Below are 14,043 nucleotides of genomic sequence, written 5' to 3'. Positions count from 1 at the left end.
CAACTTATACAAAAAAGTTTTGAAAAGGTTTTAAATGGACAAAACACATCCATTGAACATTCCAATGGAAGTTCGTTCACTAGATGTGAAGAAAGATATATTTTGACATTGAAATGATAATGAAAAACTTCTTGGTCTTGAACTACCATATCTTAGTGCAATTGAGGCACTTATGTATCTTGCTAATAATACAAGACTGGATATTATATTTTCAGTAAATTTATTGGCAAGATATAATTCTTCTCCAATAAAAAGACATTGGAACGGAATTAAGCATATACTCCATTATCTCTAAAGAACAATTTTGATCTAGTTGGTTATGCAGATTCTGGATATTTATCTGGTCTACACAAAGCTAGATTTTAAACAAGTTATCTATTCGCATGTGGAGGAATTGTTATATCATGGTGATCGGTGAAGCAAACCATAACAACTACTTCCTCAAATCATGTTAAAATTCTTGCAATTCACGAGGCTAGTCAAGAATGTGTATGTCTAAGATCAATGACTCAGCACATTCGTGGAACATGTGATTTGCCTTCTAGTAAAAATCTTCCAACGATATTATACGAAGATAACAAAGCATGCATATCTCAAATCAAAGGATGATATATTAAAGGAAATATAACAAAATATATTTCACTGAAGCTTTTCTACACTTATGATCATTATAAGAATTTTGGGTTTTAATGTCAGTTGAAAAAAGTGAAACCAGATGTATAATGTCAGTTTTTTTTTTTTTTTTTTTAAAAAAAAAGCGGATCTTTAATGTTAGTTTAAACCAACATTGAAGGTAGGCTATAATGTCCGGTTAAAACCGACATTAAAGATCCCCATTTATTTTTTTTAACTTTTGTAAAAAATCTCTCTCTTTCATTTCATTACCTTTCTTCTCTCTCCTTTCTCACTTCTCTCTTACAAATCCTCTCTTCCCCTCGAGTGTACCAATCATCTCTGGCGTTCGTGGGTTGTCATTGTGTCGTCCACATGCAGATCTAATGTTTGTGGGTTGTCGTCTGTCGTTCTCGTGCAGATCCGGCGTTCCCGTGCAGATCTTGTTGTGCAGATCGCGTTTTGCGTGTAGATCCGGCCGTCCAGATCACGTGCAAATCTGACCGTGCAGATCCGGCGTTTGCGGGTTCATCTTCCTCGTGAAAATGTCGCCTCACTTCCTTTGGAACCAGATGCCACAATCGGAGTCCGACGACAGCCACACCAGAAGTCGGATGCCATGCCGCGATCGAGAGCACTCATAATCAGGTTCACCGCACGTCAGACGCATGTCCAGCTTTGGGTTCGCGCTGCCGTGGGTTTTTGCTTTAGGCTTTAAGTTTGTTCTGGGTGCAAGTAGTCAATCGCATCTCCTCATCCGCCGCCGTTTCGTGAGGTCGCCACCGGTGGATCATCAGCTGTGCCAGCTGGTGAGTTGTAAGGTAATCAATGAGTTGTTTTAGATGATTGTTCGGGTGATTTTAATTTCATGTTATGGGTCAGCCTCAGGTGATTCATTTTTGTAATGTTTCAAGGTTAGGATCGGAGGTTTCAACCAATTTTCGGCAACTGTCCAGTAGTTAATAGTCGTGTGGGAGAACTTTCAGTAAGGGAAAAAATGGTCTTGTCTTGCTAAGCGTTGTGTGTTTCTTGGGATGTTGTGTCTTTGATCTGGTTATGTGTTCGTGCTTAGGTGTGGGCTGTTTTGATGAAGTTGAAGATCAGAATTAAGACTAAGGGCAGAGGTTTCCAAGTGTACTGAGGTGAGCATTCGTATTGATTTGGAACTATGTCTGAGGTTGGAGGTGGTTGGTTGGGTTCTAAAATAAAAATATTGCATTTAAATAATATAGTTCAAAATGGTATTCTAGGCTAACTTTATAGGTTAGAACTAAAATATAAAGTCAAAGAAAAAGATAAAAACAAAGAAGAGCTTTCCACTTTTTGTATTAGCCCCCCTTAAATTGTAGTAATAGGCAATAGATGTGGAATTTCAGTGCAATGACAAAACACATTATAGTATTTCTTAAGAAAGAATTACTATGAACATTAAAAACATTCCACCGTCCTACTATAGTATTATTTCATCAACTTTGATAGTGTCACAACTCTCTCTATTCATCCTAATTTTACCTACTTTGAACTTCTTATATCGCAATATATTTAAAATAAGACAATTAACTCCATCTCGTTTGTTGTTTCCATTATTGTTCTTCAGCTGATGGAACAAAGACAAAGTGGAGAGGGAAAGTAACATTGGCGAGGAAGTTGGGTGGTCAAAAAATGTAGAAGTGGCAAAAGTGAATCCAAAACTTGCAACAATGAACAAGAAATTCAGGATGATTCATGGCTTGCCATCTTTTGCTAATATCCTGGCATTTGGTAGTCTTGCAATGCACTCATGGTATTTGGTAGGTAAAATTAATTTGTAACTAAAAAATTGTCCTTCCCCTTTTTAAGTGTATGTAATTCTACATCCATTAAGAAATTGCCTAGGGTGAATTTTGCTTATTTCAAATATTTGGAATTTGAAAGTGTTTTAAATTTAAGTTGGTTCTTAATTGGATTTTTGGGTTAAGAACTTATAATAGGTCTTATTTTTAGTTTACTTGAGTTGTCATTGAATGCAGTTGGTTAGTTTTTAACAAGTTTTGTTGGATTTGTTTTATGAAGTGTTGAATATTCGTTTTTTGAGAATTTTTGTAGTTCTATTGAGAATTTTTGTTGGTTGTGGAATATTATTGGGAGTATGTTTCTTTGAACAGGTTCAAGGTAATTTTTTGTTTTGTTGTGGTAGCATTGTTATGCTGTCGAAAATTTTCAAAATATAAGAGTAATAAACTTAGTTTCTTGATTGTTTGAGAAACACTTTTAAAACGCTTAGGTAAGTAGGTTCTACCTATTGTGGTTTGTTTTCTTGCGTGCGAACATGATCCTTGATTTACTTATTTGTTCAAATTGTTGTTTTTTACTTATTTGTTCAAATTGTTGTTTTATCTACTTTATAGGTGGGAGAATAGTCCCTAGCTCCAGAAATTGACATCAGAAAACTTGGGAAGACATCGTCGAATACTATTCATTTATCTTCAACTTATTTTTAATCATTCTAACCATTTTGTAATTCATTTATTTTGAATGCTATTCTTGTGTGCAACTTAGCATATCTACTCTACTTGTTCAATGTATAATATATATGTATACTTCATAGTTGATAAATTGGAATTTGCTATCTAAACCATATGAAGTTGATTTGGATAAAAAAAAAAAAAAAATTTATCTTGGTTTTGGAGTTAAATTATTATCCAATTCCTCTTTTGTGACTTATTGGGGATTTGTGAAAGCAATTAAGACTTTAGTTTGTGCATGTACAAGTAAAAGAAAAATATGACTTGTGTGTGTATGCGTGTGTGTGTGGCAGAAAGTAGGTTTTAAACTATTGAATATGGTGTACAATATCAATTTTAAACAACATTGAAGATGATGTACAATTTCGGTTTTAAACCGACATTGAAGATAATTCGTACTGAAATTTGGTAAGCTATAATGTTGGTTTAAAATCGACATTAAAGACCTTTTATAACCCAATCTTCAATGTCGGTTGTCAACTGACATTAAAGCCTTTTATTGTCAGTTTTAAACCGACATTAAAGCCCAAAATTCTTGAAGTGGATCTTGAAGAAAATGGCGACATCACTGTACGACAAATTTGTTTGAAAGATAACCTGGCAGACTTATTTATAAAGGTTTTACCTACCGCAACCTTTGAAAAACTAGTGCACAACCTTGGAATGCGGCGACTCAAAGATCTCAAGTGATGTTTATATGAGGGGGAGTAAATATACTTTTTAAGAGTATCAGATTATATGAAATATGTACTTTTTTTCCTTCACTAGGATTTTTTTCCTAGTGGGTTTTTTCCTAGTAAGGTTTTAACGAGACACATATTTCGTATATAATGGGCATTTAAGGGGCTATTATAAATATGTTAAATTAGATATAATGTAGATGCTCATTATTTGTGTCCATTATCCATGTGTCACTTATTTATTACCCATGTGTCACTTATCCATTACCCATGTGTTGTTCATGTGTCTCAAGATTACACACTATTAGTGTGCATGTAATCCACCTCCTACTTGTCAAATTGCCTATAAATAGTGGCATTTGGTGGGTTTTGGAAAATACATATATTGGGCAAAGTCCATGAAAATTAGAGAAAGTAGAAAATTTAGAGAAATTCCTTATTTTATATTTTGCTAATTTATTTTATTTATATATTATGTTTAATTTATTTTAATATTTNAAATTTAGAGAAATTCCTTATTTTATATTTTGCTAATTTATTTTATTTATATATTATGTTTAATTTATTTTAATATTTATTTATTTTATTATTATATTATATTTATTTTAATATTATATTTTATTGATATCCGTATTCCCGATCCTCAAGTTCACAATAATTTTTTATACGTATAGATATCATGTAAAAGATTTAATTGTTTATACTCTTAATAATATCATTCGGTTTCATGTTTTTAAGATATAGGTTTATTTAAATGTATTTAAATGTTAACTTTTATCTTTCCAAAAAAATTAATATTTACAAAATGTTTGTTGATTTTTGAATTAGTCTATAATAGAATTGTACTATCAAACTTTAAAATGATAATGGTGACTGTAGACTTTGTTAAAGTAATTTTTTTTTTTAATACGAGCTTCAAATCATTAGGATAACAGTGAGGGACTGTTTGGGGTGCTGAGTTGAGATAAGATCTTTGGAGTTCATATGTCTGTAGAGTTCATATATCTGTGGGTTCATATGTATATGTTTGGGGTATAAAGTTATTTGGTCTGAGTTTATATGTATGTGTTTGGAGTGCAGAGTTGAGTTCATATGTTTAGATTTTCGATGCAGTTTTTTGAACTCTGTATAATATGTTTTTATGATTACTATTTTTGTTTTAAAAATTTTTTTATTCAATAATTCTACCCATTTTTGTTTGAGTAAAATATGGATTACAATTTTTTCTTTTAATTTTTAAAACTTTTCTTTCTTTCTTTTTTAGGCTATGAACAACAATTAAACCCATTACATTTCTTGTAGAAATATGGTTAAATAAAATAAGAAACTAAAGGCAAATAAAAACTTTTGATTCTAGCTAATTTTTCTCAATGAATTTCATTATCATCTTTTTTTTTTTCTTCTTCCTATTGTTAGTCTATATTTTTACTATGTCATAATTTTTTTAATTAAATCTCCCCCATCATCATAACAACCAATGAAATGTCACAACATTTCTTAAACAATTTCACTTTCATTTTCTCTAAATTTGGAGGATCATCAGAAAACAAATCTTTATTTTTCACTAATTCTTGCAGGAAAATGTTTCAAGAAAAAAATTTTCATTTTATAGTTTTTTTTTATATGCTACATACTTATCAACTACATACATACTTTTTATCTAAATATTCTTAACAGTCGTTTGCTATGTGAATTTGTTACATATAAATATTTCACTTAATGTAGGCAAAATATTTTCTTTTATATAATCAACAGCCCTACAATGTACTTTAACAGTCATCAGTCTTATAGTAGTCGAAAGTGGTTATCAAAGTTGATTATCGAAAATGATTTTTGCTAGAGTTTGTAGTCGGAGGTGGTTATCAGAGCTTGAAGTTGGTCACATGAAGGTGTATTGGAGTTGGTTGTCGAAGTTTGTCATTAGAGGTGGTTTTTGAATCTCGAAGTTGGTCGGGCGAAAGTAGTCATTAAAGTTGATCATCGAATATGATTTTCATTGAAGATTGTAGTTAGAGGTGACTGTCGAAGTCCGAAGTTAGTCGCATGAAGGTTGTATCAGAGTTGGTTGTCAGAGTTTGTCGTCGAAGGTGGTTGTCGAAGCCTCGAGTTGGCCGTTAGAGTTGCTCATTCAAAGGTGATCATCGAAGGTGATTTTCATCGAAGTTTGTAGTCAGAAGTGGTTGTCGGAGCCTACGAAGGTGGTTGTTGGAGTTGAATCGAAGTTTGTTGTTGGAGCCAATTGGTCGTCGGAGTTGGTAGCGCAAAGGTGGTCATCGTTGTTAGGTCACCGGATGTGGTTATCAGATGCCATAATTGGTTGTCAGAGTTGGTGCCACGAAGGTTGTCGAACCTCGGATTTGGTTGTCGTAGCTGTAATCGAAGGTGGTTGTTAGAGTCCGAATTTTCGTCGTCGAAAATGTCATTGGAGGTAGTTATCGGAGTCCAAAGTTAGTCGTCAGAATTGTCATCGGATGTGGTTTTCAGAGCTCGAAGTTAATTCTCAGAGTGTGACCGTAGCCAACGGATGGAGCCATTGAAAACATGGGAAGAAGGGAGAGTTGGAGTGAGTTGATAAAATATACCAACTCAACTCCACCAACATTTAAAGTTGGTGGACCAAACAATGAGTTGGTATATTATACTAACTCAACTCAACTCATATTGATGAGCCAAATTCTATCTGAAAGAATTATTAAATGAAGTTGTCACTAGTTGCCATGGTAATGACACTTCAAAATATCGATGGTTGTTCTCATCCTATTCAGGCACAATTGCTATTTACTTTCTTAGTAGTTTTTTTATTGTACTTTTTATATTTAGAAAAGAAATTGAAAGAAAGAAAGCTTAATATGAGTTTCTTTCTTTAGTTATTATTAAATTTTAAGGTGTCTTCAAAGTCGAAGACAAAATAAAAAATGTAGTTATTAAAAACTTCCTTCAATTATTAGAATTTGGCTTAAATCTCAAACATTGTCCCAAAAAATGTAAAATTACAATAAACAATTTTCTTATGACTTTGTTTATGGGACCACTAACAGACTTTGTACCAATTAAGATAATTGTCTCACTTGTATATCATGATCCTTTGTTTTCACTCTAAACATTTAAGAGGTGTTTGGAGTGAGAACTATCCTAAAACTATAATAACTACCTCTGACTAGTAAATACTATTTCAAAATCCCCAATTAGCTACAGTCAACAATTTTTCAAAACTCTCATTTGCTACCGTAATTACTATTTGCTACCATTTTTACTATATTACATTCATCATTATTTTTTATTGTTTGCTACAAAGTTTACTATTTCTTTCTCAAACTAAAATAATTTATACCTATTATTATAACCCAAATTAGAATGATCTACACCCCAAACACAAACGGTTACAACTCAATTATAATAATCTAATACTATAATAACCAATTATTTGTCCAAACACCCCTTAATTCTTATGGTTAAATAAGATTATTTATATAATCATTTGTTTACCCTCCTAACCTTTCGTTCTTATGGTTAAAGAAGACTATTTTGTTTTGTTTTTTAATGGACCAAGATTATTTTGTTGGTTTTTCTAATGGTGATGGATGTTAACTTAGTAATTGAATGATTATAACATCTTTACTAATATATTAAAAACACTCATGAATTTTAAACTTTTCTTTTAAAGAAAAACATTAAATAGTAAATTTAGTCTATAAGCTAGGAAGTTTGTAAAATTTCAAATCTTTTAATTTTAGGTCCATAGATTTTAACATTCTCAATTTTGTATCAATAGGTTCGATCCCATTCAATATATCATTTTTTAATTCACGAAACAACGAGACACAATATTGGGAGTCCAATAATCTATTGGACATAAAAGTAAAAGTTCCAAAATTTTTTAGACAGGATTAAAAACTTAGAAATCTATTAAATATTTTTAATTGACCAAATAGACACAAACATAAATGTTAAAAAATGCCTAGTAATCAACCATCTCTAAAACTAAAATTCTAATTCAAAAAACAAGAGTGAATCATTTACAAACAACTAATCTACCTTACAACATTGTTCCTTCTATCTAAATAAACTTCACTAATATTTGAGGACCCTGGAATTTCCGTCAAGAACTGTTCCCAAAACATATCGTTCACACCACTTCTCATTTCCCCTCCTTTTTTCACTTCCATTCCCTCCCCTTCCTTCAAAACCTTCGCCACATTACACAGCAAATCCTCACACAATCCCAATGATAATTCCAGTTTCTCCATCAGCTCCAATGGCGGAACCTTTACCTTCTTCTCATCTCTCTTAAATTCTGACCATTCTTCAACCAATAACTCATTCACTTTCCCCATTTTTCTCTTTTTGCTTTGCTCATGCCTCTGCAACTCTGCTCCCAATATTCCAATTAGCTGCTTCTGTTGATTCCCCATTTGCCATAATTGCTGACAGATTGTCTGAATTTGAAGCCCAATTTGTTCTTTTTCGTTTTCGTGTTTCTGTAATTGGGATTGGAGAATGGCCTTTTCTTGATAAAGGGTTTTGATTTTTTGCTCGAGTTCTTCTCTTTCTTGTTCTGATAATGGAGCTCCTCCATTTCCATGGCTCTGGCTATGGCTGTAGATTGGTTTTCGTCTATGGATGCTTTTTAGAAGATGTGTTCTTCCTCTTATAAACCCTTCGTTGGCGAATTCCCATTGTTCTCGATCGATTTTTCTAAATCCCTATAAAAACAGAGAGATCAGAATTTTGCTCTCAAGATTTTAAGTAAAAACAGAGAAAACAGGGAAGAGGGAAAGTGAAGATTTGGGTGCTGGAATTTGATGAGTGAACTTACATAAGTGTTTAATTGTCGAACAAAACTAGAAAAATTGTTGTGTTTGAAATAAATTGGGAGTAATTCTTGTGCGAATTCCGGTGGGTTCCAAACCACAAAGCTGAAACCACTTTGAGTCCACGATACGATGGAATTGGTCATCGGATCATCCACCATCTCATATGTTTTGGTCAGAAATGGCGGCGGAGCGGCGCCGGAGCTTCCTTCTGAGCCATCCATTTTCTCTTCACAGCTGAAACAGTAGAATCCCTGGGCTGCGGCGGCGCCACCGTGGTGAAAGTTGAAACCAGAGAGTGAGAAGGAAAGGATTAAAGAGAACAAAACGGTGAGAACTTGAGGGAAAAGGGAAAGAAAAGATGGAAAATTGAGAATTGAAGGAATGAGATTAATGGGATTTCAATTGTTGTGATAAAATGTTGAAAATGGGTGAAGGATTTATAGAGGCGGTGGAAGAAAAAGTCTAAAGGAAAGAAAAAGAGGGGCTAAAAAAGGAGTTGACCAGTGCTGTAGCAAAGGGTGAATTTTCAACTCTCAACTCTAAAGAGAAAGTCGTATGTTTCTCTATTTTATGTTTTCTTCTTTTTTTGGGATCTTTGAATGAATTTTTAAAGTCAATTTGACTGGATTAGGAAGAACTATTATTATTATTATTATTAGAGAAAAAGTATCTATAGTTTGACTTTTAAGTTGTAACAATTAAATTTTCAAAGTAATAATTTTATGGATTTAAATTCTGAATTTTGTGAGTTTATTAATTTACTAACTTTTTCAAATTTTGTTCTATATTATAGTATGGAACTTATAATTTTTATCAATTAAAATCTTAAATTATTATAAACAAATTAAGTTAGACTCTTCAAGTTACTTTAAAGAAAGTAAAATTATTTTAAATTTAAAAACAATCAAAGATATTTTTAAATATAGTAAAATGTCGCAGTTTATCTGTTATAAACGTTGATAGATACTGATAGATATTTATTAGTATTTATCAATGATAGATATTTTGGTTTATTTTACTGTATTTGAATATAGTTTTTAAATAATCATCTTTGCTTTAATTCTCATACGTGTGTAAACTTTCTCAATGTCAGTTTTGTACAAGGGGGATTAAAGTTGATGTATGAACGATTTCCAAAGAAGATTCTAATAAGGGTTTAAATTGATTCATTTATGAAAATTTTAAAGGTTTAATTAATTCAATTATAAGTTTCACGTGATGATGTAAGTTGATAAGCTTTAAAAATTTAGGATGAACATTAATTTATTATGCATTTTAATTGATAAAATCTAAAATGTAGAGTATATATTAATATTTGAGAGATTTTCAAAAATAAAAAAAATAAGGGGCATTATTTAAATAAAATACTAAACTTTTTAATCTTCTTTAATAGGACTGGTAGAAGTCTACAAACTAATAAACAATCTATCATTGATGGAAAACTGATAAAAGTCTATAATTGATAGAAACATATTGTATCTATTAGTTTTTTTTTTCACTATATTTATAAATAGTTTGACATTTTTGTGAAATTTTTTCCAAAATATTTTCCCTTGTTCTTTTAATTTAATATTAGAGGATGAAAAATGAAAATTAAAATCTTCTTTCCCAGTAACACGTGGATGTTAATGATTTTATTTTTATAGATAATTAATTATTACGTAATATAACGAAGGACAGGACGTCATTTAAAAAAAACCGCACAACATATTTGAAAAGAGAAAAGGACTTGTCTCATCGAACGGCTGTCTTAGGGCGGCTGCCGGCGACAAGGGGAATCTCTGTTAACAAAAAGGCACAAATAAAATAATAAAAATGTTTGGAATTTTTTCTTTTTATATCACATATACCACATGTTATCTAAATTTTAATGAATTTTCAATTTCATCCCAAATATGTTTGTAAGGATATTCGAGATATTTATATTCATATGGTCGTGCTTATATTATTGGATTTATGTATGAGAAATGTTTTAAAGGGTGTACTATTCTACTATTTTATTCTGAGATAGTTTATATATTCCTTTGATATAACTTTAATTTTTTATATAACATTTTTCTCTCTTTTATAATTTAATATCTTATTGTTTTGTAACCTAGGCTAAATTATATTGTTTTTAAATTTCTACAAAAGGATTTAATAATATTTGAAATACATAAACATATTTTATTTTAAAAGAAGATAATTGTATGTTTTGTAGGATTTGTTTCAGTAAATTACATACATGATCAAAATATATACAAATTAGTTAAGCAACACGTGCATTTGTAGTTGTAATTCTAATTATCTTCTTAACTTTTGAATTTTAGCATATAATAAATAAATATAATACAATTTTGTTATAGTTATCACCAACTTTTAAAAGTTAGATAATGTAACAATTTTTTTTTAATGTTCATCATTTTTTTTTAAAAAAAAAAACTTATTGAATTAATATGTCAATATTCCAGTATTGTAATATATATAGTGCAATAATTTTTATTCTAATATTAATTATATATCTAATGTGAAGTCACACCAAATAATGCATTGTTTCATTGTATTAAGTACTACTTTCATTCAATTAAATCTTCTTTTTTCTTTTTCTTTTTTATTGTATTTTCTCTAAACTTTGGATCTCATGGAATTGGTTTTTAAGAATGTAAATGCAAGCATTTATTTTGTTTTTCTTTTACACGTGCATCTTATATATATATATATATAAGGAACTGTGTAGGGAGATTCTTTACCTACCCTTTTGTCCTTACATTTTTCATACATTTCCATATTGTCATTTTGTTGAGTGGTTGTGACTTTTAAGTGTAGGTGTTTGATTCAAAGACAATAAAGATGACTTTTTCAATTTTTAGTTTGCAAAATAAATTATATATTTTAAAAATAAAGTCTTAGGTCAAATAAGTGCAATTGATATTGACGGAATGTGACTTTTCAAGATAGGATGCAATATATACATCATTATAGCTCTATATGAGGTATCTGAAAGCTTCTTAACTTCTTCTCCATTCTTTACTTCTTTTACTGATTTAGGCATTAGAACATTTTTCTTTGTTTTGCAAGTCCCCTCTTTCTTGAATTATAAATGTACCGTTGTTATCATATGGATATTAGATACATTTTGTCATGGCCAAAATTTGGCATCAACATAGTTTATTGAATAGAGTTTTTTTTTTTTAAAAAAAAAAAAAAATATTATTAAATGACTAATATTAAGTTTTAATTATAAAATAAATATAAAGAAAAATAATGAATAAAAAAATAAGGAAAAAAAAGTAAAAAGACGATATCATCGACACGAAAATCATAGAAACCTTTGTCTTACAAGAACATCCAAAGCTCTTGAGATGTCTCTTGTTTGGACATTATAAGATACCCGTACATCTCGTGTTTGAAACATATTTTTTTTTAAGTTTTTAGTTTTATCCCAAAAGTACTGAAACTTTTTGGTTAAATAATTTTAAATTTTGTTGATGAAACTTGGATTGAATTATTGCTTAATTACCGTATTTTGAATAATATTTGACCCCACCCCATCCACTATCCAACCTCAAAGTTCATTTCCTAATTTATATGAATGGCTTGGTCTGCAAATACGTTTATAAATTAATAATTTGATGGCTAACTTTGTAAAAAAATTTCATTGGAGATTTTATTTAGAATTTTAATATATTAAGGATAAAATTTTAAACAAAAAGATTAAGAATTGAATTGAGAAATACTATTATCAATACACATGAAGTCATTTTATATATTTAACTTTTTCGAAATGGAAAAATGAAATATACTTTTAAGAATTGTATCAATTAAAATTCATACTAATAATTCCATCGATTTAAAATTTAAATTTTTATATGATAATAATCAATCGACACCCTCCATTTGAATTTTGTAATATTTTTATGTGTATAAGACGTATTTACATGCAATAATTAAGATAAAATACCAATATAAAATAGATTATTTTACTCATTTTAAATTAACTTTTAACTCAAAGCCTTGAATGGTACCAAAAGGGGAAAAAAAACTCAACGGGGCATTTGGCCCCCAAGTTGGGTTGGATTAGGTGGGTAAAAAAAATCCACCCACCGTTTGGTTCACCAATTATTAAAGAGGTTTTTTACCTCGTTATTCGTGTTAACTCACATTTCTCATCTCGTTATTTGCATTAACTCTTCATCTATAATAATTATCAACTCAATTCAACTTTGTGCGTCAAACACCTAAATATTATAGGATTATATCTCGTTTGGTCCATTACCCAACTAAACATCATTTAGATTAGATAAATCTCTACCTCATAACAATGGAGAGCTCTAGCATATAGAAGTGTGAAAAGAATTCAATAACTGAACTTGCTATGGGTAATTATATATGGACTAGATAGACATAATCAACATTTAACGAAGATTAAAAGCAATCAAATCAAACAATAGACAGATCCTAGACCAAAACCACACTCGAAACTAGTCCATGCCACACGGGTAGCTTAATGCATATTTTTATTCGACTCCAGAACCTCACATTATATAGATTTTCCTCTTTTCGGGGTCATATATTATTTTGTCACACAAACAAGTTTACTTGACTGAACTTTAATATCAACAAAACTCAGCTTTTGTTGCGTATTGGTAGAACGATAGATGAGGTAGTTTGAGTGTGTATTAGGCAAATTGTAAAAACCATTCTCAAAGTATGATGACAGTTGTAATTATACTCTTAAACTTTTAAATTTAAAAATTGAACCCTCAACCTTATCCAAATGTTAAGCTTGACTCTCAAACTTAATTAATTATATAAATTTTAACAATTGTGTAAGTTTGACAGTTCAATTTTTATCATTTGTGGGTTCAATTAAATTATTGTAAGTTTGAGAGTTCAATTTTAACACTTTTAGAAGTTTAAGAGTCCAACTGTTACTATTAAAAGTTTAAGAATATAATTACGACTATCATTATATTTTAGGAGTGATTTTTACTATTTATCTGATTTAAAATAATGCCAGCAAAATTATTAAAGGGGAAAAGTATGTTGTGACATTACAATAAGGCTGTGGTTTTGACTTTTCTTGTTCAACGTTATTTCAAAGAAAAAAAAATCTGATAAAATATTGTGACAAATTGTACAACTCCGTGAACTGTAGTACTATATTTATGTGTCTTTTTTTAGAGAACTATATTTAAGTCTCTTATATGTATTTTATTTTAGGAAAAAAACTACACGAGAATTAATTTTAATCAAGACTTTTGTAATGGATAACATCTTTACGTTAATTTTGTCCGCTTGAATATAATTCAATTTGTACATACGTGATAGATTAAGAAGAGAATTTACAACTATTTGATTGGATGTGAAATTTTTTACTTAAAAAAAAAGGGAAAATCAAGCCTTTTTACTCTAAATATATATATTTTAAAAGGGTTCCAAATAAATAAGAAT

The 14,043-nt window shown here is 30.1% G+C and overlaps 1 protein-coding gene and 1 long non-coding RNA gene across 3 annotated transcripts; one reads left to right on the top strand and one right to left on the bottom strand.

Moving 5' to 3' along the window:
- The first annotated feature begins 863 nt into the window (after positions 1-863).
- LOC120088638 lies at positions 864-3,220 on the top strand. 2 transcript variants are annotated; one of them, XR_005484997.1, is made up of 4 exons: positions 864-1,433; positions 1,532-1,754; positions 2,210-2,402; positions 3,000-3,220. It is a non-coding gene; the product is annotated as an uncharacterized LOC120088638 (long non-coding RNA). The 2 variants fall into 2 exon arrangements; XR_005484996.1 differs by having other exon boundaries at positions 1,527-1,754; positions 3,000-3,219.
- A 4,443-nt stretch (positions 3,221-7,663) lies between these two features.
- LOC120088791 (heat stress transcription factor A-4c-like) lies at positions 7,664-9,006 on the bottom strand. Its single transcript, XM_039046231.1, has 2 exons — positions 8,613-9,006; positions 7,664-8,499 (listed from the first exon to the last, which is right to left on the bottom strand). Exons 1-2 carry the CDS (start codon positions 8,829-8,831, stop codon positions 7,828-7,830), a joined length of 891 nt encoding a protein of 296 aa, XP_038902159.1. The 5' UTR covers positions 8,832-9,006; the 3' UTR covers positions 7,664-7,827.
- Positions 9,007-14,043: the final 5,037 nt, after the last annotated feature.

This window comes from Benincasa hispida, chromosome 10 (assembly GCF_009727055.1).
Source record: "Benincasa hispida cultivar B227 chromosome 10, ASM972705v1, whole genome shotgun sequence".
Lineage (NCBI taxonomy): Eukaryota > Viridiplantae > Streptophyta > Magnoliopsida > Cucurbitales > Cucurbitaceae > Benincasa > Benincasa hispida.
This window is presented reverse-complemented; position numbering and strand designations above follow the sequence as displayed.

Coding starts and splice junctions, on each gene's coding strand:
- LOC120088791 (XM_039046231.1), bottom strand. CDS start 8,831: ATGGATGGCTCAGAAGGAAGCTCCGGCGCCGCTCCGCCGCCATTTCTG. Junction 8,500..8,612: donor TTCGACAATTAAACACTTAT/GTAAGTTCACTC, acceptor CTGTTTTTATAG/GGATTTAGAAAAATCGATCG.